Source organism: Hypanus sabinus, chromosome 9 (assembly GCF_030144855.1).
Source record: "Hypanus sabinus isolate sHypSab1 chromosome 9, sHypSab1.hap1, whole genome shotgun sequence".
NCBI lineage: Eukaryota > Metazoa > Chordata > Chondrichthyes > Myliobatiformes > Dasyatidae > Hypanus > Hypanus sabinus.
Genome location: NC_082714.1, coordinates 26,981,504 through 27,009,462, shown reverse-complemented (window position 1 = coordinate 27,009,462; position 27,959 = coordinate 26,981,504). Strand labels below are relative to the sequence as shown.

The window sequence follows — 27,959 nt, the reverse complement described above, 5'->3', positions numbered from 1 at the left end:
GATCTTTTGCACATTGGTTGTTCGTCCGTTCTGCTGAGTGTGGTCTTTCATTGATTCTATTATGCTTCTTGGATTTAATGTGTATGCCCGCAAGAAAGTGAATATCAGGTTGTATATGGTGACATATACACTTTGATAATAATTCTATTTATTTATTCATTGAGATACAACATGCAATAGCCCCTTCCGGCCCTTTAAGCTGCACCGCCAAGCAATCCCCCAAATTAATCCTAGCCTAATCACAGGACAATTGAAATGACCAATTAACCTACCAACCCACGGTTCTTTGGGAGGAAACCAGAGCACACAAAGGAAGCTCACACAGTCATGGGCAGAACGTACAAATCCTTCACAGGCAGGGCCAGGAATTGAACCCTGATTGCTGATACTGTAAAGCATTGTGCTAACCACTACACTACTGTGCTGTTACTTTGAACTTTTGAACGTAGTGGCTTAAGTGCAAGTGGAATTAAGTATACCCAATTGAATCAAACAACATAATTATTTTGATTTAAAGAGTAGAATTTTCTACAATTTCATGCTACTCACTTCAGAATTTCAGGACTTGCAAACATGAGCAAGTCATGGATCACTTTGTAGATAAAGCTGATCATAAAATATGGCCCAAAAACTTTACAAAGTGCTTTGAGTAATGAAGGCTTCAAATTCCCTTTCTTCTTCAAAATCAATACTTGTGCTTCATCAGCACTCTGCTGTTCTTTTTTCACTGATTTTGATTTCTTTGGTGAGTATGTCATCTTTTCTGGCCTTTTTCCAGATGAGGAAGAAAAAGAAAATCAAGAATTAGTAGGGCATTCTGATAAATAGTACCTTTTACAGATAAACAAAATTTTTTAAAATCTACAAAAGGATTTTCCATGAACAACAATATATCCCCTACTTTATTATCTTGGAACATTCCTTTTCCCATTCTTCAACTAGCTGTGGTACAATTTTTTTTGATTCATCCTTCTTATTCAAAGACCACAAATCTTCTGGCTGTAATGGTCGTTTATATCCCAGAATCGTCATTCTGAGGAATGAATACAGGAAAGAATGTCTTACCCCTTTGTTTGTAAATCTGCTTTAAAATTATAAAACAATTTCAAGCCTATAATATAGAACATCAAGAAATAAAAAGATAAAAGTTACAGGATCAAAATTAGCTTTCAGCCAATGAACTTATAAAAATCTTGATTTTACATCAAAGAGAAGCACTGCATGAAAATGTCACTGGCTATACAGGTTTTATAACTGTAAATAATAAAGAATACAAATCAGACAAATTAATGTCTTGCTCTGCTGTTAAATACAGGGCTATTTAACCAATTTATTTCAGTGCGTTGAGTGTCCATTGACAATTTCATTTCCTCTAATACTTGGTGTCAAGTCAGCTGATGTGTTACTCAGAAGGCACATCTTACTCAGCATGACACCATGTACAAAGGCCTTGCAAAGTGAAAAATCTAAATTGCTTCATTCCAGCATGTCATTGACATCTAATGAAGGAACTACAGAGATTACAACAGAGCTGGGATTTGAGATTAGAACATACTTAGCATTTTTATATTAGCATTTAACATTGCTTTCTCTCTTCAGTTACTGTTAACCCCAAAATAACCTACAAAAAGTCCAATGAGCAAACAAAGTCTTTAAAGTTATCTCCATGGGAATTTCCCATGGCAGTTTAAAGCTATAAGGAATAGTATAATGCAAGGTGATTTTCTACAGAATGCACATGTATTCTAACCACAACAAAATTGGTACTTTGAAGGAATATTATTTAATAATTGTTCAGAGAATCAAGTTAAAGCTTCAAGTCAGCATGCAAGTTTTAATTATAGCTCAACTAAGTGGCGAATAAAAATTTTCTGTTTGTCAGTGCTGACATGCAACAAGAGTTAAATAACTTTTACACTGCTTTCTCCCCACCACAAGAATATCTTCTGCATTTGCAGTACAGAAATTTACCAAACTGCATGCATTTTACATATTACTACTTCCTATATCATTTGGAAACATTTTAAGCAATCTCTTTCAAGAAGATACCCAACATAATGTCACATACCCTGTAAACCACCAGAAACTTAACTTCGATAGGAATGAAGCACTTAGCTCAGGACAAAGGTTCTAGACACAAAAAGAGGAAAAACAAATTACTGCTTGAGCAAAGAAATAAAATCAAAATGAAACATTCAATGGTTTTTGCGGTCAGGATGTTAAATTGCAAGGGACCTCAAATTAGCTAAGGTAGAGTTTACCAAACTGGTAGTAATGATTTAAGGTACAAACAGCTAGTTAATGACATCAGTGAATATTGCTTTGAGTCAGACAGAAATTATAGAAACATGGGAAAACAGCAACAGGATGCCATTTGGCCTCATGAGTCTGCTCTGGCATTTAATGTAATCATGGTATATCCTTTACACAGCCATATATCTTTTCTGTTCTTGATGAATAACCCTTGATGCCTAGTGCCCAGAAATCTATGTATCTGAAACAACTTTAAAAGACTTGTTCTTTATAGCAGAGAACTGTACAGTTCTCCTCCCAGTGTGTAAAAAGATAACCGTCATTTTAATCCTAACATTTTACCCCATACTTTGTTAGGAAGTCCCTTACACCTTAAAATACCCAGCTAAGGGAAACATTTTCCCATATCAAGCCTGTCTAGCCCTGTCAAAATATTATACATTTCAATGAGATCCCATTACAACGTTCTAAATTCTGACGAATATTGGACCAGTAAAAACAATCTCTTCTTATATGAAATCAACCTTGTGAATCTTTGCTGCATTCCCTGAGTATATCTCCTCTTTGGCAAAGAGAACACAAATCTATAGTTGTGGTCTCAACGGAGTCCTGTACATCCTTGTTCACGGACTTAAAAACTTCCTACAGCAAAGGACAATTTACTATTAGTCTTAACTGCTTGCAGTACTCACATAATCTGGAAAATTCCAGCTCAATCAAGCAAGCCAATTACAGCAATTTCCAAATCAGTCAAAGCCAATTTCACCGGAAAACAAGAGACAAAGATTTGTTCACATACGTGCAAAAAGGAGTCAAGCACAGCTATACAGTGTCCAAACTAGTAACCTTGAATACAAATAAAGGTCAAGAGAAGCATTTGGAAACAAGTTTAAATGCTTGCTCTCTCTTTTATGAGATGACTTTTAAATAGGTAAGCACAAGAGGAAATAGAATTGAAATTACTGTTAATGCAGGTGGGAAACCATAGTCACAGGCAATACAAACAATAAAACCAAGCAAAACCATGGAAACTAAACCCTACTGGATTAACAATGGTAAATAAAACAAATTGAATTGCACTTTCAGAGTATTTTAAAGTCTGCAGAACTTTTTAAGCAATTTATAAGTGGTAAAAGACAACACCAACAAAATGCTGAAATTATTGAGCGATTTGTGTTGCACACAAAGGGGTATTGTATGTACTAAAGAAACAAGGATATTGAACCAATTAAGATCTGTTAAGTAGTTGTAATGACAGAAAAGTTGTGCTCCACAATTGCTCTTTGAACTGCTATCTGGGGATTTTCATAAATGTGTAATAATTTGGCTTATTTAGCAATACAGTGCAAAGAAGGCCCTTCTGACCTTTCAAGCCATGCTACCCCAGCAACCTCTGACAAGGTATACTAAAGTAGGAGGTGTTGTGGATAATGAGGTGGGTTTTCAAAGCTTGCAGGGAGATTTATGCCGGTTAGAAGAATGGGCTGAACGTTGGCAGATGGAGTTTAATGCTGAGAAGTGTGAGGTTCTACATTTTGGCAGGAATAATCCAAATAGAACATACAGGGTAAATGGTAGGGCATTAAGGAACGCAGAGGAACAGAGAGATCTAGGAATAACAGTGCATAGTTCCCTGAAGGTGGAGTCTCATGTAGATAGGGTGGTGAAGAAGGCTTTTGGAATGCTGGCCTTTATAAATCAAAGCATTGAGTACAGAAGTTGGGATGTAATGTTAAAATTGTACAAGGCATTGGTAAGCCCAAATTTAGAATATTGTGTGCAGTTCTGGTCACCAAATTATAGGAAAGATATCAATAAATTAGAGAGAGTGCAGAGACGATTTACTAGGATGTTACCTGGGTTTCAGCACTTAAGTTACAGAGAAAGGTTGAACAAGTTAGGTCTCTATTCATTGGAGCGTAGAAGGTTGAGGGGGGATTTGATCGAGGTATTTAAAATTTTGAGAGGGATAGATAGAGTTGACGTGAATAGGCTGTTTCCATTGAGAGTAGGGGAGATTCAAACGAGAGGACATGATTTGAGAGTTAGGGGGCAGAAGTTTAAGGGAAACACGAGGGGGTATTTCTTTACTCAGAGAGTGATAGCTGTGTGGAATGAGCTTCCTGTAGAAGTAGTAGAGGCCAGTTCAGTTGTGTCATTTAAGGTAAAATTGGATAGGTATATTGACAGGAAAGGAGAGGAGGGTTATGGGCTGAGTGCGGGTAGGTGGGACTAGGTGAGATTAAGAGTTCGGCACGGACTAGGAGGGCCAAGATGGCCCGTTTCCATGCTGTGATTGTTATATGGTTTGTTATATGGTTAAACCTGATTAACTCTAACTTAATCATGGGCCAACTTCCAATGACCAACTTAACCCAGTACATCCTTGTACCATGCAAGGAACCTATGCATTCCACGGGGAGGATATACAGAAACTCCTTATAGACCGCACCTGAATTGAACTCCCAACTCCTGAACGTCCTGAGCTGTATTAGCATCACGCTAGCCACTATGTTACTGCAGAAAAACCAAGTATGCTACCAATTATCAAGCACACTTCACAGAATGTGGTCCTCTTCAAGGGAATCAAGGGAAAATTTACATTAACTTACATGAATTTCAGATATTCATGTAGTAGCCCTGCTACAAGAGAGTCTGAATTTTTTTTAACAGTAATTTGCATATGGTCAATATTCTTAAACTTAATCTATGGTTTACCAAGTTATAACTAACTTGCCCAAAATACGGATGCTGTTATGTCCTTCCACAAATTTAAAAGGATCTTAAAAAGTTTTCAATAGTTCAGCCTCTATTTTAATTATGTGCATATTCCAATGTCTATTTTGTATTCCTACAAGGTTTTAAAATGCCAACTTAAAAAAATTTTAGGTGTGTAGTTAAAGAATTCTTTAACATAATCAACACTTCAGCAGCTTTATAAGTATCACAGCTGCTGGATCCAGGGACATCAAAAGCTAAACTGATTTTTGTTTGCTTTTGTTTTTAGTGATCACCAAGTCTTTATGATAGGTTGTCATTAAGGTCAGCAACAGACTTCTCAAAACAACTGACCATACAGATTCTGGGTCATTATCTACTACATTCTTTTTTCCATCCTATGTATTAATAAGGAAGTATCGAGAGTGGGAGAAAGAAAAGCAACTTGAGAAACAGAATCATTGAGTCATAGGGCATGGAAACAGGACATCTGGCCCACCATGTCCACGCCAGCCAGGGACAGTCGTCTGTATTAACCTCACATTCCAGCACAAGGCTCTTAATCTTCTATGCTTTGGCATTTCACATGCTCATCTAGACACTTTTTAAACCCTGCCACCTAATCCAGTCTCAACCTATTTGTCCAGCATACATTCCAGGTACTCGCCACTGTCAGGGTGAAATCCCCTTCAACTGTTTCACCACTTAGCCTAAACTTACGTCCTCTAGTTTTACCCAGATATGATAAGTGGAAAGATTCCAGCAGTCTGCCCCATCTATACCTCTCAATTTTATATACCTCAATTATGACCCTTAGTATCATCCATTTTATGGATATCAAGGTCTAAACTTTTCATAGAAAGCAACATTCAAAACTTGTGCTTCGTTCATCAATATGGTAGTGTAGCACAATTTGACAAATGATAGTGAAACTACCAATCAGCTAATGACTAAATCTGACAAACATCTAGTATCTGTACGATGCATGTGCACCGAAATCCAGAGACTCGTGTCAATGATACTCTGCTCTTCTAAAGAGTACATATTGACAACCTTGCAATACACCCACAGAATCAGATTTGCAGCAAAATCTGTTTTGTTTCCTTAAATGAATAATTCTTGTAGCAAAAATAAAACTTATACTTTGTTGAGTAAGTTTTTAGGTGGGAAGCCAAATACTAATGAATAATTTTACTGGGTTGTGAAAAATAGTGTAAGTTCCAGTCGCTTTAATCAATGCATAAACTAGGTTGGTTTAAAACAGTTATATTTTAAACTTTATCTTAAAATTAAAGTTAAGTTTCTATAATATAAATTAGTATTACTATAATTAAAATTAGTTTTATAATATAAATTAAAAAGGGAATGTAATCTGTTCTTCAAACTTCTAGATTACTACTTGTGAACAACCAAGAAAAAGGCAATAGATGAAAAAAATAAGCTGGAATAGGAGAGAGTAAATCAGTAAATCGGCAGTATTTTAAATGGTTATCTCAGAGTTCATCCATGTTGCATTATCTTTCATCGGTGATCACAAAATTCAGGCCTTCATGCTTTGTCATTGATACTTTCTCAAGAGGCTAACAGCAGAACCACTCAAGTACAATAAAGTCATTTTTAGTTTGTTTTGAAACAAAAGGCTCTAAAGGCTTGCCTGTTGGTTCCAATAGGTGAGCTGGTCACAATGCTACACAAAATTACAAAATAAAAATTGATCATTTTAAACCTGAAATATTTAATCCTCTTGTAGTCTGGTGCAAGGAACTGAGAAATTCAGAGTGGAAAATAACAATCTGTATGTTTTCGAAATTTACGTTATTAATGGCCAGGTCACGAGGATCTATTGATAATCCCAAAAGGTGAGCATTCACCACTCCTATGTTGCTTTCTATCTCCAAGTCTAATTTTATCCAAAACACTTAATTGCACCAAATACAGCTGCTGCATCCATGTCACGTCTACACTAGCAGTATCCTCCACACTAAGATACTTGCAGTCAAACACTTAGCCCTCAATTTTTCAGCTCCACCCTTCTACTATCGCTATCTTTATTCTTAAAGGGAGCAGAAAAGCATTAGCTATTAATCTACTCCCATATTCTTGAGGCCTCCAAATCTGCATGTTGGATATTTAACTTGGTTGTCACCAGAACTGTGAAGCAAAGAACCACCTTCCTCACTTAAGAACCAGACTAAGTTATACGTTGGCACAAGGCCACAGGAGTCTTACATTGTCTGCTTCTTCTGCAACTCATAAAATGGTCACCCGTGCACTACCCACGTGGAAGAGGAAGAGTAAGTGTAGAGGCTCAGTTCTTAAACTCCTTAGCTTCCAGAAAATAATTTCTGATATTTCTATATCACAAATTAATTATTTTTAAGGGGAAAGTAAACATCCCTGTGAGGTGGTGGTAATGATAAATGAGTATCATATTAAGAAACAAATACATCGGCTTGATCTAGAGTCATTTATACACTCAAACAGGGAAAGATGACAATCCCCTCCCCAGGAGGGTAGCAAACCAAAAGGATTTTTTTTCCAATGATCCAGTATTTTTCTAATCATTATTACCAAGACTAAATGTTCCAGATATTTCAAAAAAATTCCCATGTCATTAACCAAATTTGAATATCAAAGCTGCCACAATGAATCCTGAATTGTTAATTCAGTCCTTAAGTTTACAAGGTAGGTAACAACCACTGCACCACACCCCAGGGAATTTTATTTCACAAGGCAAATATCTGTCAAGTTTTCTTTAAATCCATTTAATACTTACAGCATCCTTAACATAGTCAGAGAAGAGAGGAGGATGATCTGTCATGCAGCAAAGAACAAATTCGACCGCTACGAGAACAAAATATATGTAAAAGGTGACCTCCCGAAAAATATCAGCCAGAGGTTTCTGGGGGGGAAGAAAGTAGAAAATTACGGTTCAGAAGTTTTATTCATATTATGAACACAAGTAGTACACTTTATGGACAAAAATAATTCAAAATCACAAAGTTTGTCGTTAAATCTGACTATCTGGTCTGTTTAAATAAAGTTTCTGCCTGGTATTTTTATTAAATTGTAACAGTTTCCGAGCAAATTGCTCCACTTAGAAAACTTGTACTTCCTATTACAAGTGACCCTTACATCTGGATCACACATGATGATATAATTTTAATGCAACTTGGACAAAATTGCCAAGGAGGCAGTCATCACTGAGCTCTCCTTGTTCTTCCTGCTATAAAATTACAGTGTTGACCAAACACATCAGTGACTCCTTTCTCCCCACAGATATGACTTGATCTGTCAAGTTCCTCCACCAGACTGTGAATAAGATTATCCTCATCCTCCAAACACACTCTACTTACTCAGAATTCATAATGCGGTTTAATAGCATTAGAATATGTCGTGAAATTTGTTGTTTTGCAGCAGCAGCAGTATATTACAATGCATAAAAAGACTATAAAGTTACAATAAACACACACAACTGTGCAAAAGTCTTCGGCACCCTAGCTATAAATGTGCGTCCAAGACTTTTGCACACACACCTTTTTTTTTGCTCTCATTTCACACATTTTAATTTTCTATTTATTTATTTATCTATCTATTTATCGCACTCGCACACCTCCTTATCCGCGAGTTCCTCATGCGCAAATTCAACCAACCATGAATCAAGAAAACCTGGAAGTGCTCTTCCAGCACTTGTTCGAGCATGCACAGACTTTTATTTTCTTATCATTATTCCCTAAACAATGCAGTATAACAACCATTTTACACAGCATTTACATTGTATTACGTATTATAATTAATCTAGAGATGATTTAAAGTATACGGGAGGATTGCGTAGGTTACTGTGGATCAGGATCGAAAAAAAATCAGAGGTTCTCGTACTATGTAAGTCAGAACAGGTACAACCGGTATTATTTACCGTCAGTTAGTCAAACGTTTATCTTGGTATATAGCATATATTTTACCCTTCTATGCATATAAAACACTTAAGAACATATGTTTCAGTGACGGGCTCGGGAATGGAAGTTCCCAACTTCGATACAGTGACAGACCATTTCCGAGTGTGCTCTCCATCCGGGCCTGGTTGATGTAGAGGGTCAAAAACCCAAAACCCCAAAACCCAATAATTAAACCACTGCGCTGCTTAATAATAATTGTAGCTTTCATCGGGGCAGGGCCTTTCTCACTTTATCCTTTAAAATTGCTCCGATTGTTGACCGACTGTAGCCTAATGCTTTTCCAATGACCAATGGTGTTTCACCTGTTTCCGATTGCTTTATTATTTCCACTTTATTTTCAATCCCGATCGTGGTTATTTTCATGAACAGAAACACTGCGGATTCAGAGCTCTGCTGCCAGGTCCTAATGTCCACCGCACTGCAACAGGTTAAATAAGGTCTGGGTTCCACTGGGTCCTAAGGTGCAATGCACTGAGACAGGTTGAATAAGGGACTTGAGCATCCGCGTTGTTTGGTATCCGCAAGGAGTCCCAGAACCAATGCCTCGCAGATAAGGAGGGCCAAATGTATATATTTTATTCTACATTTTATATGTTTATATAAAATTAAATGTGTGAAATGAGAGCAAAAAAAAGTAAGGTAGTGTTCATGTTTTAGCTCACTGCCCATTCAGAAATCTGATGGGAGAGGAGAAGAAGCTATTTCTGAAAATTTGATTGCACGTCTTCAGGCTCTTGCATCTCCACCTTGAATGTATTGAAAGATATCATTGAGAAGAGGGCATATTCTACTTGTTTGGGCACTTAATGATGGATGCCTCTTTTTGAGGCATCATCTTTGGAAGATATCCTCGATGTCAGAGAGGCTAGTGCCCGTGATGGAGCTGGTTGAGTTTGCAACTCTTATTACGATTCTGTGCAGTAGCCCATCCCCACCCCATGCCAGATGGTGTGGCAACCAGTTAGAACACTCTCCACGATACATCTGCAGAAATATGATCAAATTTTTGCTAACATAACAATTCCCCTCAAACTCCTTATAAAATATAACTGCTGTCATGCCTTCTTTGTAGTTTCATCAATATGTTGGGCCCAGGATGGATCTTCAGAGATGTTGGCATCCCAGGAACTTAAACCTGCTCTCCACTCTCTCATTAACAATCCAATCGTTCTTCCACCACAACTAACAACTGTGCTTTCATCAGTTCTGTCAATGAACCCAATCTCCCTAAAGTAAAGGTAATCTCCCACATGCTGTGCCAGTAGACTGCAAATAATTTCCTGAACCCTTTCTTGGGAGAACAGCATTGGTTGCCATAACGGTTTACCTGGTTTGATCCCACTATAAGGCCAACTGATGTTCTAATGAAGGATCTAAAATGTCGACTGTTTACTCCCCTCTGCAGATGCTGGCTGACCTAGTGAATTCCTCCGGCATTTTGGGTGTTGTTGAAATGCCAATTATTGGCCCACTGTACCCTGTTGTTCCAATGCATCCTTTTAAAATTTTACATATGGCCAAAACAAATCTAAACTGCGACATGATAAAGGAATACAGGAGTTGAATAACTTAAATAACTTCAACAATAAAGCTATGATAATTTCTGGGGTCAGGAAGATCCCCTAAAATGTTAAATCATGAGCATTGTATCTGAAACTAATCTCAAATGGGTTTTCTCCATATGCACCTCTTTTACCATATGGTATTTTTTGCCCGATATCTTTACTGAACAACTTCCAGTTACATAGTAACTTTATTGTACAAATGTGCGCACAATGGTAAGGCAGGGGCATAAGAAAAAAAAAGACTAAACGGGGCAAGGGAACAGACATATTAAAAAAGAAAAGTGCAGAAAAGTGAAGAAAAGGATGTTTGGAACAAATGGACGATATATTAAAGTTAACAAGGAGCCAGTAGTAAGATATGGAAATCCTTAATATCCTGAAAATAGTGATGAAAGTGCAGTAAAACAAAAAGTGAACAGCAAGAAGCACAAAACACCAATTAACTGAGGAGGACAAGTCAATTGAATTAAAAGCCAAATACATAACAGAATTAGTACACTAGAGGAAAGTGGGGCTGGAGGTAGCAGTCAAAGGTGAAGGAAAGCACATACAAGCAGTAGTATTTGCAAGGCTCTGGTCCAAATTAATATTAAATAAATTCTGGTTAACTATATCAGCTGAACATCAAATGACTTGGTATAAATTAATATCCCTGAACTCATGGTTACATAGTCCACAATCATCATGTTTCCCAGTTGACTAGTAAAATATAACCATTTGAACTAGGTGAAGAGTTGTTCGTGCTCTTGAAAGCTAACTGAACAGAGTTTACAACAGTGAGAAATACAAACATAAACCATCAGCTATCAACAGTAATTCCACTAGCAATAATTGTATGTATTTCCATTTCAGAAAGGCTCCAAGTTCAAGCTGCACTTCAGAAGCTCCAACTTGCTCCAGCACAGCATTACAGGAGACCTGCATTGCGAGCAGTGTCATCTTTGATGATGACGTTAATCAAGTGCCATAAAAGAGTTATGGCTCAATTTTGAGAAGCTGGGAGTTATCAAGGTGTCTAAGGAATGATCCCAAGTTTCAAAACAGCTTAGTCACTATTATGCCACATTTTTTGTACAATTTTCAAGAGCTACCAGACTTTAAAAGTAGCTTCCTTCACTGGCTACACAATTTACTGGTAATTGAAGTGGTGTAATATCAAATGTATTAAATAGCAAATGTTTCTTTTCATCTTCTAAAATATGAAAATCATAATCATTTACCCAAAAGTAATGCAGACACAAATACACATAACTCAACTTCTGAAAAAACGGTGCTAAGTACAAAAACTACAAAATTCCCATAATCGGTTCCATCATACAATGGATGAAATTTATGAACTTTGCTCTAAATGACAAGTGTAACCCTATGTTGTAAATTAATTAAAATAGAGGCAAGATACTTGAGAGTCAGCAGCAAACATACTTGGAATAAATTTGGATTACAAAACATTTTTTTGGCTTTACCATCACATTGATCTCAACGGCAGTTAACTGAACCTCCTTATCATAAGAAGATGCTCAAGTCAAATACAACAATCCGTGCAATAACAATGGATTGAAAATATGTGGTTTGGAACTGAGACTAACTGGCACTAGGTTCAATTATTGGTTCATATCAAGTTTGCCATCTCCAAAGATTAGAAGCCAATGCACATTAAAACTTCGGCAAAATTGATTGAAGACAGAAGGGTCAAGCCAGTAAGTCTGCCACTATCAAATACTCAGCTGGCACCCATTTACAGGGAGGGTGCTGAAAGGAGAAAGTATTAAAGGAAATACACCACAGAACTTAGGAATGAGAAGTCAGAACCAGATACAAGAACCAATTTCAAACCAGACACATCAGTATTAAATGGTCTACATAACAACTACCTGAGTAACACAAAATACTATAATGTAGTTACTCCTACCTGGTATATAGAAGCCATTATATTTGACCTCAGTTTTGGTATAGCACACACCAATGTAAGCAGCCAAAAGATCAAAAGAACAGCAGAGGATTGCAAACCCTTTAGCCGTTCATACTGTACAAGGAAAACTGCAAACAACTAAAAGAAAAAAAAATTGTATTAGTATGCCTTAATAATTCAAAATACAATAATTTTATACATCAAGCTTAAAAACCTCATTGCTCAGTGATAAAATCAGTCAAATATATTAAATCTGAGAATATGTCATAAGCACAAAAACAGCCATGCTATTTTACTAATGTACGATCTAACAAAAATAACAATCAATTACTCTATTAAAAAAAGTGAATGGAGTAGAGATCTGCCCTTAGAAGTTAATGACCTTGAAAAGCCAAGCTCTTTGTGGGATTGAAAAAATTCAAGAATTGGGATGAAGATGATTTGAAATGAAAAATTGTAAATTACAGAAAAATATCCTTCACTCGTCTTGACCATAGAGGTGAAAGGTGAAGAATTTATATGGGTTAAGTTGAAAGCAGCAAAATATTCCAATTAATTTTTTTTTATATAAACAGGATGCAGGGCAAGAGCCACACAATAGAAAGGTTGTTTCTGTGGCTAACAGAAAAAATACGGAAGAAACTTTCACCATCAAATAAACATGTGAAAGGGATCGCAAATGATATTATTGTGCAACGTGTAAAAAAAGAGCGAAACTAAAGTGTGAATATTAATACTAAGTAACATCCAACAGTCTGGAAAATATGCTCACCCAGCACTAAAATCCCAAGGGTGTTGGATCCTTTCTTCTATATTCCATTACTTCCCTAATTAACATTGTTAAAAGGTTTGTAGCTCCCTATTTTACATAGAGAGGTCATATTTGCAACCATCCAATCTACAGGATTCAAACTTTTTATATTACACCCTCACTGCAGCACCAGGAAGTATCAAACACAAAAAAGAGCTAAGATTATTAATTATAAAGTAATTACATATAATTTGAATAATTTACAACAGTAAAGGCTTAGCTTTATCCAATCACTCCTAACTCCATTCTCACCATATGCATCCTTTTTGAAGGAAGAAAGATGAAAAGCATTCAAAAATGTCTTTCCAATATTTTTTCAAAAGCGGACAAGACCAAAACACGCTATCTCATTAAAGACGCTATCTCAGAATGACATCTGTCACAAATAGGATTTATATAGGAATAAAAACGAGCCAATTTATCCTTGGACATATGAGCCCTGTGCACAACTTTAAACTGTATTAATGAATGTTTAGCACATATAGATGATAAATTGACTAATTGAAAAATTTTATCCCAATTCTCAATAGGGATAGTAAGGTTAAGTTCTCTTTCCCAATCATTTTTAATCTTATAGAAGGGCTCTGAACGCATCTTCATAATTATATTGTAGAGTTCTGATATGACCCCTTTCTGAGAAGGATTTAGTTCTAGCAAATACCTGAAGACTCAAGATTTCGAAAGGTAGGAAGTACAGTATTTCAGGAATTCCTAATCTGTAAATATCTTTTAAAAATCTGTAAATATCATTTGGTTTACCAATGACGGACTCAATCCATTTATCTTCTTCTGCATGTCGAATGATTGCATTTCTTACACTAATGGCTAGAAGATCTATTTTGTTGAATTGGAAAGAAATTAATCCTCCTACTGTATTTCATGGCTTTTCTCAAACTATGTTATGTCTAAATTTAGAGAAAATTAGAAGTGTTGTATTTGACCCTTCTATTAAATTTGAAAAGATACGACCATTTATTCAATATTTTCATATGATGTAATGTGACCCTGTTCCAAGCCTATTTGTTTTTCCAGTTTTGATCTTACATATGTTGAACTGATGATTTTGTATTTTTGTTAGATATTATAAACAGCCCATTTTTTTTATTTCATCATTTTTTTTCTTTTTTTTTCCTTATTAGTTATTAGGTTGTTAGATTAGTTTTTCTAGCATAAATTTTTTTTCTTTTTCTCTTTTCTGTTTTTTTTAATATATGTTACGATATACCTAATTTTGCATTGTTTATATGTTACTTGTATCGTCCATGATTTGGGAAGACTCACTTATATTCTAACTATTGCTTATGTATCTTTTCATGTTCAGTTTAAATTTGTATGTTTGTAATCCTATTATCTATATATTAATCTTATTATGTTGATATTAATAATAAAAGGATTGGAAAAGAAAAGCATTCAGATCAACTGTATGAAGTACATCACTACCTATTTGGATCTTCAGCAACCATAGAGTAGTTGTGCAAAGTAACTAGTCACAAGATCATCAATTCTACTACTGATGAGGAAATAAATCAATTACTGAAGCATTAAAATAATGGATACTTGCAATAGCAGCAAGTTAATCAATATTCTTTCAACATAATCCAGAAACAAGATATTTACCATTGTAACCCCAAGCACTGCAGGGCTCACAATGAAAGCAGGAGCTCGCCCAAATCCATTACTTCTTTCCCAGAAAGCATAGAAAAGGTCTGCCCAGCAGATGATCCATAACGCAAACCCCAAAGCCTGCAAAACAAAAAATGCATTGCATTATATTTAAGAAGTTCATTCCAGGTTATCTTAATATCTACTTGCCACAAAACAAGCTAAGGCTTCTATGGATGGTGAACCAAAAAATTTAATAAAATATTCATGGTACTAGTCACAAATGCAAATCACAAAGTTCAAAGTAAATTTATTATCAAAGTATATGTATATGTCATCATATACAACAGAGATTTGTTTTCTTGTGGGCAATTACAGCGAATACAAAAAACAATAGAATCAATAAAAGACCACACCCAGGTATTCAGAAATACATTCAGAAGTTTTATAAGCACTCTGCAACACATCACTATGATTCACCAGCACCATCCTGGATCCAGCAGGACCTTTGATCGAAGCACATCATTTCCTCAATGGCTTCAAATAAACTGGTCATTTATTTAACCACTGCCACATGAGTAGGTTCGGCAGTTTAACTGGGGCACGACTGCACAAGCACATGTAAGTTGGACTGTGAGGCAGCGGGAGGATTTGAAGAGAGCAGTTAGACAGAGCGGGTGACGGAGTAGAGGGAGCCAGAGTAGGAAGGTTTTGTCTCGGGAGGCTTCGGCGAGCAGAGGCTGAGGACGAACTTCACTCCAAGTGAGGTAAGGCCGGGTAAATTCCTTTAAAAGGAGAACATTTCAAAAGTTGAGGCAACGTACTGGGAAGGTCATGGCAGCTGAGACCGGTCCCATGGTTTGTTCATCCTGTGGGAAGGATGTGGGAAATCAGGGATACTTCCAGTGTCCCTGACGACTATGTGCGCAGGAAATGTGTCCAACTGCAGCTTCTGGCAGACCGCATTGAGCGGCTGGAGTTCCGACTGGATTCATACTGGAACATCCACAATGCTCAGAAAGTTGTGAATAGCACATTGTGAGTTGGTCACACCGCAGGTAAACGTAGAAAAGGAAGGGGTGGCCACTAGACAGCGTAGCAGTACGCAAGTAGTGCAGGAGTCCCCTGAGGTCATCTCCCTCCTAAACAGATATACTGTTTTGGATACTGTTGGGGGAGATGTCTCATCAGCGGAAGGCAGCAGCAGCCGAGTTCATTGTACCATGGGTGGCTCTGTGGCACAGGAGGGAAGGAAAAGGAGTGGGAGAGCTATAGTGATAGGGGATTCAATTGCAAAGGGAATAGATAAGCGTTTCTGCGGCTGCAAACGAGACTCCAGGATGGTATGTTGCCTCCCTGGTGCAAGGGTCAAGGATGTCTCTGAGCAGCTGCAGGACATTCTGGAATGGGAGGGTGAACAGCCAGTGGTCGTGGTGCACAAAGGTACCAACGATATAGGTAAAAAATGGGATGAGGTCCTACAAGGTGAATTTAGGGAGTTAGATAAACTAAAAAATAGGACCACAAAGGTAATAATCTCTGGATTACTACCAGTGCCACGTGATAGTCAGAGTAGAAATAGGAGGATATGACTTGAAAAAATGGTGCAAGGGGGAGGGATTCAAATTTCTGGGGCATTTGAACCAGTTCTGGGGGAGGTGGGATCAGTACAAACAGGACGGTCTGCACCTGGGCTGGACTGGAACCAATGTCCTAGGGGGAGTGTTTGCTACTGCTGTTCAGGAGGATTTAAACTAATGTGGCAGGGGGATGGGAACAAGGGTAGAGAGACAGAAGGATGTAAAATGAGGGTAGAAGCAAAAAGTAGTAAGGTGAAAAGTAAAAGTGGCAGGCAGGCAAATCCAGGGCAAAAATCAAAAAGGGCCACTTTTCAACATAATTGTATAAGGGCTAAGAGTGTTGTAAAAACAAGCCTGAAGGCTTTGTGTGTCAATGCGAGGAGCATTCGTAACAAGATGGATGAATTGAATGTGCAGATAGTTATTAATGAATATGATAAAGTTGGGATCACAGAGACATGGCCCCAGGGTGACCAAGGATGGGAGCTTAACATCCAGGGATATTCAATATTCAGGAGGGATAGACAGGAAAGTAAAGGAGGTGGGGTAGCATTGCCGGTTAGAGAGGAGATTAACACAAAAGAAAGGAAGGACATTAGCCTGGAGGATGTGGAATCAATATGGGTAGAGCTGCATAACACTAGGGGCAGAAAACACTGGTGGGAGTTGTGTACAGGCCACCTAACAGTAGTAGTGAGGTTGGGGATGGTATTAAACAGGAAATTAGAAATGCACGCAATAAAGGAACAGTAGTTATAATGAGTGACTTCAATCTACATATAGATTGGGTGAACCAACTTGGTAAGGGTGCTGAAGAAGAGGATTTCTTGGAATGTATGCCGGATGGTTTTCTGAACCAACGTGTTGAGGAACCAACTAGAGAGCAGGCCATTCTAGATTGGGTATTGAGCAATGATGAAGGGTTAGTTAGCAATCTTGTCGTGCGAGGCCCCTTGAGTAAGAGTGACCTTAATATGGTGGAATTCTTCATTAAGATGGAGAGTGACATAATTAATTCAGAAACAAAGGTTCTGAACTTAAAGAAGGGTAACTTTGAAGGTATGAGACGTGAATTAGCTAAGATAGACTGGCAAATGATACTTCATGGGTTGATGGTGGATATGCAATGGCAAGCATTTAAAGATCGCATGGATGAACTACAACAATTGTTCATCCCAGTTTGCCAAAAGAATAAACTAGGGAAGGTAGTGCACCCGTGGCTGACAAGGGAAGTTAGGGATAGTATCAAGTCCAAAGAAGAAACATACAAATTAGCCAGAAAAAACGGCATTCCTGAGGACTGGGAGAAATTCAGAGTCCAGCAGAGGAGGACAAAGGGCTTAATTAGGAAAGGGAAAAAAGATTATGAGAGAAAGCTGGCAGGGAACATAAAAACTGACTGTAAGAGCTTTTACAGATAATGTGAAAGGAAAAAGATTGGTTAAGGCAAATGTAGGTCCCTTACAGACAGAAACAGGTGAATTGATCATAGGGAACAAGGACATGGCAAACCAATTGAATAACTACTTTGGTTCTGTCTTCACTAAGCAGGACATAAATAATCTTCCGGAAATAGTAGGGGACCGAGGGTCTAGTGAGATGGAGGAACTGAGGGAAATACATGTTAATAGGGAAGTGGTGTTAGGTAAATTGAAGGGATTAAAGGCAGATAAATCCCCAGGGCCAGATGGTCTGCATCCCAGAGTGCTTAAGGAAGTAGTCCAAGAAATAGTGGATGCAATTTTTCAAAACTCCTTAGATTCTGGATTAGTTCCTGAGGATTGGAGGGTGGCTAATGTAACCCCACTTTTTAAAAAAAGGAGGGAGAGAAAAACCAGGGAATTACAGACCAGTTAGCCTTACATCGGTGGTGGGGAAAATGCTACAGTCGGTTATCAAAGATGTGATAACAGCACATTTGGAAAGAGGTGAAATCATCGGACAAAGTCAGCATGGATTTGTGAAAGGAAAATCATGTCTGATGAATCTTATAGAATTTTTTGAAGTTGTAACTGGTAGAGTGGATAGGGGAGAGCCAGTGGATATGGTATATTTGGATTTTCAAAAGACTTTTGACAAGGTTCCACACAGGAGATTAGTGTGCAAACTTAAAAGCACACGGTATTGGGGGTATGGTATTGATGTGGATAGAGAATTGGTTGGCAGACAGGAAGCAAAGAGTGGGAGTAAACGGGACCTTTTCAGAATGGCAGGCAATGACTAGTGGGGTACCGCAAGGCTCAGTGCTGGGACCCTAGTTGTTTACAATATATATTAATGATTTAGACGAGGGAATTAAATGCAGCATCTCCAAGTTTGCGGATGACATGAAGCTGGGTGGCGGTGTTAGCTGTGAGGAGGATGCCAAGAGGATGCAGGGTGACTTGGATAGGTTAGGTGAGAGGGCAAATTCATGGCAGATGCAATTTAATGTGGATCAATGTAAGGTTATCTACTTTGGTTGCAAGAACAGGAAAACAGATTATTATCTGAATAGTGGCAGATTAGGAAAAGGGGAGGTGCAACGACCCTGGGGGTCATTGTACACCAGTCATTGAAAGTGGGCATGCAGGTACAGGAGGTGGTGAAAAATGCAAATGGTATGTTGGCATTCATAGCAATAGAATTCGAGTACAGGAGCAGGGAGGTTCTTCCGCAGTTGTACAAGGCCTTGGTGAGACCGCACATAGTATATTGCAGTTTTGATCCCCTAATCTGAGGAAAGACATTCTTGCCATAGAGCGAGTACAAAGAAGGTTCACCAGATTGATTCCTGGGATGGCAGGACTTACATATGAAGAAAGACTGGATCGACTAGGCTTATACTCGCTGGAACTTAGAAGATTGAGAGGGGATCTTGTTGAAACGTATAAAATTCTAAAGGGATTGGACAGGCTAGATGCAGGAAGATTGTTCCCGATGTTGGGGAAGTCCAGAATGAGGGGTCACAGTTTAAGGATAAAGGGGACTTTTAGGACCAAGATGAGGAAAAACTTCTTCACACAGAGAGTGGTGAATCTGTGGAATTCTCTGCCACAGTAAACAGTTGAGGCTGGTTCATTGGCTATATTTAAGAGGAAGTTAGATATGGCCCTTGTGGCTAAAGGGATCAGGGGGTATGGAGAGAAAGCAGGTACAGGGTTCTGAGTTGGATGATCAGCCATGATCGTACTGAATGGCGGTGCAGGCTCAAAGAGCCAAATAGCCTACCCCTGCACCTATTTTCTATGTTTCTAAGGTCATACCTTCTATTGCCATTACGGTCAAATATATCTGGCACAGATGGATCACTAAAGAGGTGGTCCAGTCGGCCTATCTGCACTATTAGTTTACTCAGCACCTACTGTACAATTATCATGGCAATAAAATTTTAGTACTCCAGCTCAATCAGTGGAGGCAAAAATCGAGCTACCAAAGTCCCCCAACCTAAATGTAGTCTAAGCCCATGCAATTGTGTGTTCTTCCAGATGTCATTCCAAATAGAGGAGTGCTGATTCATCAGCTGAGGGAAAATATGATTGAAATTTGAAAAATTATATCTCTTAAATATGTTCTGTATGTATCAGGTTTTCATATCCACCCTATTAAAGCTACATTTTAAACAGCCTGGCAAAGCACTTTCCTCGTTTTTATTAAGCAAAACATTTTCTGACTTGTCATATTACTCTAGTCCATCTGGTTACTACGAGACAAGCCAGCACTATACTTCATTTACAGCATACATCTTCATGGACCACACAAATTATTTGCACTTTTGGAGCCAATAAAGTGTTGTGCTTGATTTCCCAAGATGCCAGTTATAGGAATATTTTGTCTATACTCCCTGGACAGAATTGTTCCATTTGATAGGGTTTTGGAGAAAAGTATAGGCGGAATGTTGTCCATAGGTATTTAATTTACAACAGAGAGTAGTAGGTGTACAGAATGCGTTACAGTGGGTGCTGGTAGAGGCAAATACGTTAAGGACATTTAAGCAACACTTATATAGGCAGAAGGATGAAAGAAAAATGGAAGGCTACAAAGGAGGGAAGGGTTAGAGTTATCTCAGAGTAGGTTAAAATGCTGGCACAACATTATGAGGTGAAGAACATGCACTGTGCTGTAATGTTCTAAAATACACGTGTTGCATCATGCAAAAATAAAACTATATCACTAAAACTGGTAAAATCATAAAATCCACAAGACCATAAGACACAGGAGTAGAATTAGGCTACTCGATTCTTTGAATCTACTCTACCTTTCCATCATGGCTGCTCCCAAATCCCACTAAACCCCATGCACCTGCCTTCTCGCCGTATCCTTTGAGGCCCTGACCAATCAGGAAACTATCAACTTCTGCCTTAAATATACCTACGGACTTGGCCTCCACTGCAGTCTGTCACAATGCATTTCACAAATTCACTCCTCTCTGGCTAAAAAAAATTCCTCCTTACTTCTGTTCCAAAAGGTCGCTCCTCAATTCTGAGGCTGTGCCCTCTAATTCTGGATACCCCCACCAGAGGAAACATTCTCCTCATCCACCCTATATAGTCTTTTCAACATTTGTAGGTTTCAATGAGATCCCCCACCACATTCTTCTAAATTCCAGTGAGTACAGGCCCAAAGCTGCCAGCACTCCTCATATGTTAACCCCTTCATTCCCAGAAGTATCCTCATGAACCTCCTCTGGACTCTCTCTAATGACAACACATCCTTTGAGATATGGGGCCCAAAACTGTTGGCGATACTCCGTGTGGCCTGATGAGGGTCTTATAACGCCTCAGCATTATCTCCTTACTTTTATATTCGATGAAATAAATGCCAACATTGCATTTGCCTTCTTCAGCACAGACTCGACCTGTATATTGACCTTGTAGGAGTCTTGCACGAGTACTCCCAAGTCCCTCTGCACCTCTGATGTTTGAACCTTCCTCACATATAGGAATAGCCTGCACTATTGCTCTTTTTACCAAAATGCTTTATCGTACATTTCCCAACACTGTATTCCATCTGCCACTCTTTTTTTTAAATTTTTTTTTTATAAACACATTCTTCCAATTTGTCCAAGTCCTGCTGCAATCATATTGCTTCCTCTGCACTACCTACCCCCCCCCCCAAAGCCATCAATTCCATTATCCAAATCATTGATAAACAACGTGAAAAGTAGTGGTTCAATTCCGACCCCTGAGGAACACCACCAGTCACCACCAGTCCTGTTATCCCCACTCACCGTCTCCTGACTGTCAGCCATTCCTCTATCCATGCCAGCATCTTTCCTGTAACGCCATAGGATTTTATCTTAAGCAGCCTCATGTGTGGCACCTTATCAAATGCCTTCTGAAATTCCAAGTAAATGACATCCACTGCCCCTCCATTGTCCACCCAGCTTATGACTTCCTCGAAGAACTAACAGATTTGTCAGACAAGATTTCCTTTTACAGAAACCATGCCGATTCAGACTTATTTTATCATTAGTCTGCAAGTACCCTGAAATCTCAACCTTAATAATGGACTCCAACACTTTCCCAACCATTGAGGTTAACTAGCGTATAATTGACTTTTCTCTTTTCTTAAAGAGTGCAGTGACATTTGCAATCTTCCAGTACTCCGGACCTTGTCAGAGTCGAATGATTCTTGAAAGATCATGACCAATGCATCTGTTATCTCTTCAGCAACCTCTCGCCATCTGGTCCAGGTGACTTATCCTCCTTAAGACCTTTCAGTTTGCCTAGCACTTTTTCGTTGTAATAGCAATGGCACTCACTCCTGCTCCCTGACATTCACAGACCTCTGGCACACTGTTCAAGTCTTCCACAGTGAAGACAGATTTAAGTTAAGTAAATAAAAGACCACAGTTCAATTGTTGTGCAACTCTGGTAATCCTAATAGTTTCAGAAATATAAACCAATTAAGAAGCACTCATGCATAGATCACAATGACAGGATTGCCCCTTGTTTACTGGATGTTATATGGAGATTGTATAACAAATCAGAAAGTGAATCTTTATAAAAAGGAAAAACGATCAAAACAAGATAATTAACATGCATTCACGAGGAAATCTGCAGATACTGGAAATTCAAGCAACACACAAAATGCTGGTGGAACGCAGCAGGCCAGGCAGCATCTATAGGAAGAAGTACAATTGACGTTTCAGGCCGAGACCCTTCGTCAGGACCAACTGAAAGAAAAGATAATAAGAGATGTGGAAGTGGAAGGGGGAGGGAGAGATCCGAAATGATAGGAGAAGACAGAAGGGGGAGGGATGAAGCTAAGAGCTGGAAAGGTGATTGGCAAAAGGGATACACAGCTGGAGAAGGGAAAGGATCATGGGACGGGAGGCAGAGGGAGAAAGAAAGGTGGGGGGGGAGCACCAGAGGGAGATGGAGAACAGGCAAGGAGTGATTGTGAGAGGGGCAGAGAGAGATAAAAAAGGGGAATAAATAAGGGATGGAGTAAGAAGGGAAGGAGGGGCAATAACAGAAGTTAGAGAAATCAATGTTCATGCCATCAGGTTGGAGGCTACCCAGCCGGAATATAAGGTGTTGTTCCTCCAACCTGAGTGTGGCTTCAACTTGACAGTAGAGGAGGCCATGGGTAGATATATCAGAATGGGAATGGGACGTGGAATTAAAATGTGTGGCCACTGAGAGATCCCGCTTTCTCTGGCAGACAGAGCATAGGTGTTCAGCGAAACAGTCTCCCAAGTCTGCTTCAGGTCTCACCAATATATAAAAGGCTGCACTGGGAGCACCAGACGCAGTATACCACACCAGTCGACGTGCATTCCTTAACAGCTAAGTGAAAGCCTCGGAGTCTATAACTAGATCAGTTAAACAGTCTCAGAGCTTGTAATTCTAGCAGTTCATGCTACTAAAAGGTTGACATTGTTTCATTGTTCTTACCCTTATCTCATGAGAAGAAATTAGTTAAGCATGTAACATGCCATGTACAAAGCAACCACTCTATGACAAACTACCATGAGCACTATGAATAGTTATGACTCTTACCGTTTTAATTTTATTGAGCAGTGACATTGTAATATAACCTTGATCATTATAACGAAGATAAAGAAAGTAGAATGGAAAACAAATCCACATGTAGATACAAGGGATCCAGACTAGGATGGTTATCTGGAAGCAGTGTGTAAAGTCTGGATTATCTGTATGCCATGTTCTGTTTAAATCCTGCAATACATAAAGGGAAGATATGAACTTCTATAACTGAAAAATACATTCTAAAAAGTAAAAACAATTCAAAAGTATCTTTGTTACATATTTCTAAGAAATTGCACCTTTGAATAATATTGACAGCTGGAGAAAAAAAAAAGCAGATCTACGTACATCAACTGCAAGTCACTGTCGTATTATTAACATCACCCCTAACCCTAACTTCATTAGAATTTGTACAGGAAAAATACGTTAAACCATTTGCACAAAAGCACAGGTTGGAAGAACAAAATATTGATAAAATACTGTATTTTCCTCTCAAGAGAATCAAACAAGACTAAGTAGCCTAATTCTATATATTGAAATCTATATTCAGTTAGTTCCCAATAGTAAAAAATATCCGAGAACACAAATCTCAATTTAGAAAGACTGCACCGAGTAGCAAGCAAAATAATTAATTATTTGAACCTCTCATTGGAAATACACGAATAGAAACATAATCTAGAGAAATGGTGCTGGTGGAAGTGAGAAATAATAGTTGTGAGAAACTAACAAAAAAAAAAATCAATAATTAAGGTGTTGGAACACTGCACTATAAAGTTGTCTAAAGGACTGCCCTCAACATTGATAAAGATCATATTGTGTAACCTGCCTGATGTTACTCTTTCCAATCTTCATCCTGAAATAAGCATCACAAACTGATACCCTCCATGTCTTTGGTTCACGTTGCAACCTCCCTTACCTTGCTACTCTTTTAGACGACTGCAACCTTCTAATTCTTGTCTTTTGTAAGAACTTTTTGCTTAACAGTTGCAAAGCGGGGGGACGTCACGTGATGACGTAGGATCGAAACGCTGGAACCCAGCCTTCCCGTAAAAAAATCAATAAATTAATGTTTAAGTGAAGAAAAGTTAGTCAATACTTTCTTAAGGTTACTTATAAACTACTCCGGATTGTTTTAAGCTATGCCTCAAACAAAGGATGAAGAAAACTACTACCGCGAAGACAGCTCAAGTTGGAACAGAATCAAGGCCTACTTCTACCGAAGAACTGCGGACTCAGGTACAATACATCACCGGTGAAACAGAACAGGAAACTGTGGCAGCATCAGCCATTTCTAAAGGAAAAGATCAACGAGAATTGCACAAACGTAAAGGAACGAGCATGCGCAAATGAGAGCAACCAGAACTACAAATCTCAGCTGCGACTGAAACCGAAAGTGAAAGTGAATCTGAGAGAGAGAGTCAGATTCTCTGGAAAAATCAGACGAAGATGGAGATGAAAGTTCCTCTGAAAATATAAAAAAGACTTTGAGGCAAATAATGCATAAATTAGAAAAAATTAAATGCATTAAAAGTAATTAAAAGTAACCAAAAAGTAATTACAGAAAAAATGATAAATATGACTATGTTTGACAAAGAAACAGGAAAAAAATGGAAAAGAAAATTACAGATTTGGAAATTAAAATGGAAGATATGGGTGGAAGAATGAAGAAAATGGAAGATGATAATGATGCCTGGACATCAGAAAGAAAACAACTCGTGGAAAAAATTGATAAGCTTGAAAATTTTAGTAGACACAATAATATTAAAATTGTTGGACTTAAAGAAGACACCGAAGGAGAAGACACAATAAATTTTCTTCAAAAATGGATCCCTGAAAAATTGGAAATGGGAGAAGAAACTTCAAGTGAGATTGAAAGGGTACACAGAGCCTTAAGGCCAAGATCTCAAGATGATCAAAATCCGCGATCAATTTTGATAAGATGTTTAAGATACCAGGATAAAGAAAAGATTCTGAGGGCGGCTGCCCAAGGTGCCAAAAGAAGAAAGGGTCCATTGATGATAGCAGAGACACCAGTTCTTTTTTATCCTGATACAAATTATAACCTTTTGAAGAGAAAGAAAGAATTTAATTCAGCTAAAAAAGTCTTATGGGAAAAAGCTTATAAATTTTTAATGCGTCACCCAACAACACTGATAATTTTTTTGGAGGAGGGAAAAAGATTTTTTTCCGATGATCAAGATGCGGAGATGTTCGCACAAAAGCTTCCATCTATTTGCTAATTAAACGTAGAGACTTCTAAACATAATGGTTAAAGATGAAGACAGAGATAGCGAATGGAACTGAAGGACATTTAAGGATGATACAAGGGAGAAAAGTAAAATTTTAGAAATATTAATTGAGAATAGTTTTTTTTTCTTTTCTTTTATATATATACTTTTTATGTTGCTGGGGGGCTGGGGAGCTTTGCATCGGTTACTACGGGATTCACGTGTGTAATCATGGCAATTGCCATGACCCGTACAATAGAGGGGGGTAATGTTGTGTTTTTTTTCTTTCACAACATTAGTAGGGGGGTAATTTGTATTTTTCTTTATACTCCATTTTTCTTCTATTCTTTTGCCTGGATGATTGGTGGGGACACACATAGCAACATGGAGACTTCTAAAAAGATTTCCCAGGATACCACGAAAGTTGAAAGATTAGGCATTATTATAGATTGGAGTAACATAATTAAAAACAATGACTAATTTATTGAATTTTTTAAGTTTTAATGTTAATGGGCTTAATGGACCAGTAAAAAGAAAAAGAATTTTAACATATATTAAAAAAATGAAAATAGATATAGCTTTCTTACAAGAAACTCATAGAACATCAGAAAGGGATAAAACCGAAACTCAAACTAAATAAATATCAGAAAGAATTCATAAAAATTGCACTGGCAGTAGCCAAAAAGGCTATTGCAGTTACTTGGAAATCGGATACATATTTAAGTATAGATTGTTGGAAGAAAGAAATTTATGGCTGTATTCCATTAGAAAAAATTACTTATAATTTAAGAGATAAATATGAAACATTTCTGAAAATTTGGTCCCCTTATTTACAAAAGACAGGACTAAATATATAGGTGCTCTGAAGATGAAACAATTGGTTACTTGGGGAAAGAAATAAATATATACACTAAAGTTATTACGAACTCCATGGAGCATGTGGGGATCTTCCAACAACCAGGCACTCTTTTTTTTCTTTCTTTCTTTCTCTTTTTTTTCTATAGGGAAGTTAGAGGGGAGGGGTTAAGGGGAGGGGGGAAGGGTTATATACATTTTTTTCCATACTTTGTAATCATTTAAAAACACAATAAAAAAAGTTTTCAAAAAAAAAACAGTTGCAAAGCATACCATTGCCACTATTAGATACCTTTGTACTGTGGAAGAGAATAAAAAGCTAATTTACTGATGCACCAGACATCACAAGGTGAGCTAAAAATTGTAACACAGTCAAACTCCAAAAAGGCAGGTGGGCTGCCAGCTGAGATACTGAAAAACTACAGATGCTGGAAATAATTTTTTTTATATAGAAAATTATTTTCCAGATCAGGATATTATTGGTAAGACCAGGATTTTGTTGCTTGTTATCTATTGTTCTGGTGAAGGTGATGATGAGACTTACTTGTCTCAATGTAGCTTTTCTGGTGTAGATACAACCACAACGTTCTTGAGTAGGGAGCACAGGCATTTAGAGGCAGTGATAGTATCTATTGATAACAGTCCCATGCACCTGCTAAGCCTGTTCTTCTTGGAGATGATCATAGATTTGAGGGGTGCTACAGAGTTCAAACCTGGTGTCCTCTGTAAAGAGTTTGTATGTCCTCCCCATGGAATGTGTGGGTTTTCCATGGATTCTCCAGTTCTCTCCCACAGTGCAAAGACACACTAAGTTAATTAGTCATCATAGTTGTCCCATAATTAAGTTGGTGTTAAATCAGGGTTGCTGAGTGGTACAGGCTCAGATGGCTGACAGGGCCCATTCCAACTGTATCTGTAAAAAAAACAAAACAATTTGCTGGAGGAACTCAGCAGCATCTGAAGATGGAAAGGAATTCTCAATTTTTTGGGTCAACGCCCTGCATCAGGACTCAGGAGAGGATTAACTTGGGAAAGTAACTTTTATGCGTTCTGTATGCGGTACCATTGTACAGAATTCACCAAACATGACAACACTGTGTGCCAGCAATAGATAGAAAGAAAGTTTAGGATAACTGACCACGTGCCAGTCAACAGGCTTTTGCATCTTGGATAGTGTTGACGTTTAAAAGGTTTGTTATCCCTACTCTTAAAGAAAGATGGAAATCCAGCATACTTCACCACTATAAACAATCTCCTTGATGTAGGAAAGGATTTGGTATGTCAGGAAGCAAGTCATTTGTCACAGGACACCTAGCCTGTAAATTACTCCTGTAACCACTATATTTATGTGGTCAGTCCACTTGAATTTCTGATCATTGATAACCCCTGGATAATGATGCTGGAGTCTTGGTGATGGTGATGCCATCATCAAAGACAGGTGGCTAGACTCTCATTGAGATAGCACTTCAAAGGCACTACTTAACTGCTCATGCTTGAAGTGTGCCTTGATA

General features: G+C 38.1%; 1 protein-coding gene across 3 annotated transcripts in view; it reads right to left on the bottom strand.

Annotated features, from left to right (window-relative positions):
• abcc1 (ATP-binding cassette, sub-family C (CFTR/MRP), member 1) overlaps positions 1 to 27,959 on the bottom strand; it is a 117,025-nt gene that overhangs the window by 76,593 nt on the left and 12,473 nt on the right. For all 3 annotated transcript variants that reach the window (XM_059979371.1, XM_059979372.1, XM_059979373.1), the window contains exons 2-8: positions 23,381 to 23,557; positions 14,830 to 14,955; positions 12,402 to 12,539; positions 7,748 to 7,873; positions 2,069 to 2,130; positions 902 to 1,033; positions 550 to 768 (exon numbers count right to left, since the gene is read on the bottom strand). In XM_059979371.1, coding sequence (XP_059835354.1) covers positions 550 to 768; positions 902 to 1,033; positions 2,069 to 2,130; positions 7,748 to 7,873; positions 12,402 to 12,539; positions 14,830 to 14,955; positions 23,381 to 23,557 — 980 coding nt within the window. The remainder of the gene's footprint in view (positions 1 to 549; positions 769 to 901; positions 1,034 to 2,068; positions 2,131 to 7,747; positions 7,874 to 12,401; positions 12,540 to 14,829; positions 14,956 to 23,380; positions 23,558 to 27,959) is intronic.